Raw genomic sequence first — 6,978 nt, 5'->3', positions numbered from 1 at the left:
TCTGCACAGTATCTTAGCTATTCTGTGTCTGCACTCTTCTCAGTGTTGTACCTGGAATCTACTGGAGCCATTGGAGGACTTACAGCTCGCAATGCCCATATTACCACTAGAACTACTTCAGATGGTTTTAGCTGGTGTTTTCTCTGGGGTGGAATGATTGTACATAACAAACCTTTGAAATTTTTAAGTTATTAATTACTTTAATGACTTTACAAAACAAGACAAAAACTGATAAATGCAAGCTCGACTTAAATTTGCAGCTGCCCACATGGACAAGTTTACCACAGTGTTTGTCAAACACAGCGGTGGTAGCATCATGCTCAGGCTCTGTGCTGCCTGTGGTAGTGATACATTGTAGATTGAAGACAAAGTAGATTGATTAACAAAGAAGGAAGACAACCTCAACTTCACCTCAAATCAACAGTTGAAACTTGGATCTTCCAAGGACATTGATCCCAGACACAAGCCAACCTTGTTTTTGAAATGGATAAAGAAGGCTGACATTAAACTTCTGGAATGTTCTTCCCAAAGCCCCGACCTAAGCCAACCTTTTTAGAAACGAACAAGTTTATCTGAACTCCTCCAATTCTGGTCAAATTAGCAGAATTATTCCAGAAGCTTGTTGATGACATGGGGATAAACATTTAAAAAAATATGTCAGAAGCTGAAGAACTACATGAAGAACAACAAAAAACAAATAATCAAAATGAAAATTCCTTGGCTTTGTAACCCTAGCCCTTTTCTCACAAGTTAATTAAAAAATGTAACATACCTTCAAACGAAAGTGCAAAATTGGAAATCAGTTAATTAGTTAATCTGTTTGTTTATTCATTAATCGTGTGTGTTATGTGTCAGACAGACACTTAATCACACAGTCAAACCGCAGTCAAACAAAACAAAATCATGTCGTTTTTTCAGGATGATTCCAACATCAGATCAATGATGAAATTAGCCTCCTAACCACACTCATTTATCTGTGCATTTAATTACCACAAAACAATATTCCAAGGATATTCCTTTATTGTCCGAGTTTTGCTGGTTACACAGAAATAATTTGGAAATAAGTTTAAGAGTTTGGGTGTCTAAGCAATTCAAAGCGCATTAGAAGTATTGCAATACAAAACTAGGTATACTAAGAGAAAACAAACAATAAAGATGATACATATGAAATATGATACATATAAAATATCGTGTAATCAGTGGCATAAAATTATATGACAAAAACATACAAAGAAGTTTATGAAAAAAATATAATCTATTAGTATTTACAGATTTAATTTTTGTATTTGTAATGTTGCAAATGTATCTGGTGTATAAACTCAATATTTATTTATCTCAAAATAATATCATGTCTAAATACTGAATTACAGCATGAGCAACCGCCCAGATTCACATCTGAGCAAAGGAGAAAAACTCATAACTACAACATGCAGCTGATAAAAGTATTTATTGGTATGTTGTTTGGCTTGAATCTCTTGATTTACAAATCTTCCACTGATTCTGTCATAGTCAAGTGGGTAAGAGTCATCAAAAGATTCACATTCGCTTGTAAACGTAGATGACTCTGCCACAGGATGAACAGTGGTGCTCCACATCTTGACAGGAATCAACGCAGAATGGGATACAACAGCAAAGAAAGCACCTGTAGGTGGAAAAAAGCACTTGTAATGTTAAGGTTTTCTTAAGATCAAAGATGTGTCTCAGCTCTTTTAGAGTTTTAGCTTGAAAATCCTCTACCTAAATGGTTGTATTTACCCAAAGAAGGTGAGGCCTCCACAAATAGCCCACGTCAGCAGGCCCGGGGTGTGTTGTGTCCTGGTGATCACTGCCTGGTGGCAGTGAGGACACACAGTTTGTCCAGGAACATCCTGTAGCCTCGGTGTTACTACAATGTTAGTCACTGAGGAACAGAAATTTGTAAAACACAAAATAAAGGTGTTTATTCCTATTATTTCTATTAACCTTTGTTTCCATTTTAAAATTCAAAGCACAGTCGAGCTTCATAGACTGGCTTTAAACTGACTATCAAACTGGCAGTGAGGATCTCATGTCTGTTGCATCTTGCAGCAGACATTTGCAAGATGCAGGCTGATGACCAGAACTCGCCTGCAAAGGAAAACCAAACAACCCTCAAAACTTCCATAAGGAGCCACCTTATGTTGATTGATCTCAAGCCAACTTCCTGCAGCTGGCCTATACTGCTCCTATTACTTAACTATAACCAAACCCAGTGTGGTTTCAAATCATTCGTCAAGTGTGTGACCCTTCACTTGCATTACTTAAGTCAGTGGAAATGTGTTCCCCATCCTTGCCTTGTATCAACAGCTAAGACTCGACATCACCACTGGAGGGTGCCAGTAGCAAGCAGTAGTGGTTGCAGTAGTAAGTTGTGGGTGGAAAGGGGCTTTTTTTTTTCAAAGCCTTTCTGTTGTCTTGTATTTTAAAGTAATGAGCCATTCAAGCACTAAGGTTTCTAGTAGCAGATGTCCAGCACAGCATAGACCAGTAATATAGTCTAGAAGTAGAAGACTACTGGTATTAGTAGTAGTATATAACTGTACAACTGTGACATAGTTAATGTTTTACATGTGTTTAACACACATATGTGGCTTGGAGTGAATTCTTATGCATCTATTTCAAAAGGCAGGACTCAGGATGTGACTGCACATGGGGTGAACTCTGAACAATTGCTTTTCCCTGTAGAGAGGCTACAAACAAGCCTATTCTTCAGATCAGTTTGATATGAGACCAAGAATTTCAGCCAGTGTCTACAGAGGCAGCTCTGTTCACTTTACACGCTGGAGCAGATGCACATTCATGTTTTTTTAACAGCTTTTTAACAGCTGTGAGAAGTTACACTTTAACCTTTTAATGTTTTTATTTTCCCATGATGCATATTTGCATGCAAGAGTTCTGAGAAATCATACAAAGACACGTAGGTGTACTTTACAGGATCAGGTTGCCTCACCTGTTGTGACAGGTGCACCCGGTGCAGGAGCAAAAACACCGCCTGTTAAACAAAGTACACAAGTCATCACAACAGGGACGAATATACATACGTAAATAAGTACTTTACTATACTGTTTGAAGAGAACTGTCACTCTATAATTTATCTCTTTAATCTTTAATCTCTTTCATTTGTGTATTTAAGCAAACACATAACAACAAAGGTTTATTAGAATATTTTGGTATAAAAAGCAGGAATAATTTGTGAGTGCAGACACAGACCTGGCTGATATCCTGGAGGAGAAGGTGCTGGCTGAGGGTACATCCCTGGTTGAGGGTATGTCCCTGGTTGAGGGTACGTCCCTGGTTGAGGGTACGTCCCTGGTTGAGGATACGTCCCTGGTTGAGGATACGTCCCTGGCTGAGGCATTCCTTGTCCATAGTCCAAGGGTGGGCCGGGGTAAGGTGGAGCTGATTCCTGTGGTGGATACCCTTTTTCCATCTTCAGAAATGTAAACTGAAACTGAATAAGTACAAATAAAAACTTAAGACGTATTGATCTAAGTTTTCTGGCACTGCAACACAGTATTTGAGATTTGTGTCACTTTCAATGAGTGACGAGGAACTTGTAATTTGCTTTGTCCAATGCAAACAGGAGGCAAAATATTAATTGCATTTGTTTATGCAAAGGTTTGTGTGTGACAACCAGTTATATGGTTTCACAGGAAACATTAGCAGATGTAGGTGTGAGCTAAAGCTTTTTAAAAGCTAACCACAGCATCACATAAATATTTCCAGTGGTTGATATCCTTCTAATGGTTTATGAGGTCAGTATCTGACTATTGCTCAGATACTGAGCTCATTACCCAGTGTAGCACAAAAAATATGTTAAGAGGCCCTCCAATCTGTAACCACAAGTATTCAACTCAACTCCACTCAACGCAACACAATGGCAGTGGCTTAGATACGTAAACAGAAATCCAAGATTCACACTCTTTTGGGGGGGGGGGGGGGGGGGGGTTGTAGTTTTTCTGCAGTTTATATTATAAATATTTAATATTTAATATAATGCTAGATCCGCCCCTGCACAGTTACCAGCCGTCAGCTATGTAGAAAAGGATCCTGGTGTAGAAAGTAATATTAAATAAATTTTAACTACAGCTTATCAAGGTTAAACGTGCTGCTGTTGTTCAGCCGCTGGTTTCCTCTTTCTGGCACGAAGTGGGCCAAAAACAAGCAAGAGAGACGAACTTGCGACAGAAAAGCCGATCAGCTGATCATTGATCAGTTTCATGAGTGAGGTAGTAGCAGGAAGGGGAGGGAGAGAGAAGAGGCAGTCGCTCCATATATCGGTTGTTAAGCTTAACGCGGGAATGCTTTATAAACATTCAGAGATGAACTTACACACTTGCTCTACTTCTCTCTGGGATCACTTCCTCGGAGATGAAATGCTGGTTTGGTAGTGAGGCTACAAATACACACAGCCTCTATCACGTGAGCACACTGCTCCCACGTGCTACGGTTATGAGCTGAGTTACGCCAGTGTCGCAAGTTTTGTGAGGTGCTTTTTTGATATTTAAAGGATCGGATTACATTCTTTATTTCTCTCCGATATCCGATCCAGTAATGTAGGTCAGTATCGGACCGATACCGATACGTAATATCGGATCGGTCCATCTCTAGTTGAAACTTATCATAGTAACTCCTGAAAAAAAGATTAAGTAAAATTGTGGTTCTGTATGAAAAGTAACTGCCCCATTAACCTAACAAATGGTTGTGCCGCCCTTGGCAGCAGGAACTGCAGTCAAGCATTTGAGATAACCTGAAATGAGTCTTTTACAGCACTGTGGAGAAATTTTGGCCCACTCTTCTAAGCACAATTGTTTTAATTTAGCCTCATTGGAAGGTTTCTAAAATGAATAGCCTGTTTAGGCCACACCAAAGGATCTCAACTCAACAAAGTCTGGACTTTGACTAGACTGGGCAATAATCTTTATTGTATAGAGCTTCAGCCTATGAGCTGAACTGGAAATTCTCCTTTAGGATTTTCTGGTAGAGAGCAGAATTCGTGTTTCCATCAATTACAGCAAGTCCTTCTGATGCAGAAAAACAGCCTCACACCACCACACTACCCCCAACAAGTTTGACTCATAGTGTGAAATATGATATTTCCCATAAGTCTCGAGGATCATCAACATGTTTCTTGGCAAATCTGAGACGAGACTTCATGTTCTTTTTGGTCAGGAGAGGTTTTCTCCTTGAACTCTCCCATGGGTGCCATTTTTACCCTATCTCTTTCTTATTGTTGAATCATGAACTCTGACTTTAACTGAGCTGAGTGAAGCCAGCAGTTCTTTAGATGCTGTGCTAGGTTATTTTGTGACCTCCTGGATGAGTCTTCAATGCACTCAACCACTCCTGGGAAGGTTCACCACTGTTCCAAGTTTTCTCCGTTTGTGGAAAATGGTTCCAAAGTCTTCAAGCCTTAGAAATTGCTTTGTAACCCAGACTGAAAGATGACCGTTTCATGGCACGATGTGTTGCTTTTTGAGGGGTTTTAGCCTATTTCACATCATCAGGCAGCTTTATTCATACAGGCGCAGGTAGTTTTGAAGAACTTTATTCCCTTTATAAACAAAATCATTATTTTAAAAGTTATATCTGTCTAATATTAAAATGTGTTTAATGATCTGAAACATGTAAATGTGACAAATATGCACAAAAATAAGAAATCAGGAAGTGGGTAAATACTTTTCCATAGCACTGTATATATAGCGCAGTCATCTGAAGTACTAATAACAAAGAAATACTCTCTCCAACATAAGCAAATACCTTAATGATAAAAAAAGTAATATTTACTAAGTGTTATTCAAGGGTTCAAGTAAAATGGCTCCAAAAATGTTCTTCCTGAATGTTACAATTTTATATAAAATACTATGAAAAAAACTCAACTAAGACGGGTTGCTCATATAGTTGGTGTGGGGGGTTTTGTTGTTGTTGTTGTTGTTGTTTTTTGTGGTTTTAACTTTGACAGTGTTTTGTATTTTAAAAATTAAATCTTAATCCACATCTACACAGAGCTGAAATGAACTGAAGTACCAAACAGGAAAGTAACAATAACGAAGCTATGGTACTGTGTAACACATTTACTTAGTTTGTGAGACATGATGCAATAGAAATCTGGTTTGAATGCACTTTACTCAGTTTGAGTCCTGTTGTACATTGACTACAGATTACTGGTCTTAGTCTCTTTTTATAATACAAAGCCTACATTGTGTACCGTGGGCTGGTCAGTGTGGTGGGAAAGAGGCCCAGTCAGTCCAACCAAGCCTTTCTGTATCTTGCTCTAAATCCATCCTAAATCAATTACAGAGAGCTACAAACCACGTAAACTAATGAGGCGCTGTCATTCCCCCGAGCACACCCTGTGCGCCTCATCCAGTTTTGTTTGAATGTTCTTTCTGAATAAGCGTTAGTGTTGATGAAGCTATGAAGCATAACTACAGAAGAAATACCTTTTTTTCCATTTCTGTTCTACAAAAGTACATAAAAAAACAGGCAGTCTAACTATGAACCAGGAAGAAACTCATCCTTATTTGACAGCAAACGTAAAACAACATTAACTTACCTCTTATCTCACCAAAAAAAAGTTTTTTCCTGGAGCTCTCTGTCAGTGCCTGAAGGGGAAACACAGTAAAACCACAACAGGAAGGTCCATACAGAGTACCGATGGACACGACTGCTACAAAATCTTGTAAACCAACAGAGAAGAAGCGTATTTCCTCGGTCAGCTTTGGAAGGCTTTTGAGCTGTGGATCTGTTAGTCTTCACTCTCCGTTTCCCAGTTCGCTTCCTCCTCCCCTCATATGTAACTGGGTGTGTCAGAAGAAGAAGAAATGAAGAAAAGCATTTCCCTGTTCGCTCAGTTATTGTTTAAACGACCCATAAAAGCACAGCCATAAGATATATGAGCACAAATATGAAAAGACAGGGAGAGTGTGTCCCGCTGCTGAGAATAAAGTGTTCCTTGTT

The 6,978-nt window shown here is 39.0% G+C and overlaps 1 protein-coding gene across 1 annotated transcript; it reads right to left on the bottom strand.

Moving 5' to 3' along the window:
• Positions 1–803: 803 nt before the first annotated feature.
• On the bottom strand, positions 804–6,978 carry LOC120747143 (lipopolysaccharide-induced tumor necrosis factor-alpha factor homolog). Its single transcript, XM_040052799.1, has 5 exons — positions 6,575–6,978; positions 3,229–3,469; positions 2,969–3,010; positions 1,756–1,900; positions 804–1,642 (listed from the first exon to the last, which is right to left on the bottom strand). The coding sequence occupies exons 2-5, from the start codon at positions 3,446–3,448 to the stop codon at positions 1,537–1,539; spliced, it is 513 nt and encodes a 170-aa protein (XP_039908733.1). The 5' UTR covers positions 3,449–3,469; positions 6,575–6,978; the 3' UTR covers positions 804–1,536.

The sequence above is a fragment of the Simochromis diagramma genome, unplaced genomic scaffold (genome assembly GCF_900408965.1).
Source record: "Simochromis diagramma unplaced genomic scaffold, fSimDia1.1 OVJJ01000321.1, whole genome shotgun sequence".
Taxonomy (NCBI): domain Eukaryota; kingdom Metazoa; phylum Chordata; class Actinopteri; order Cichliformes; family Cichlidae; genus Simochromis; species Simochromis diagramma.
This window is presented reverse-complemented; position numbering and strand designations above follow the sequence as displayed.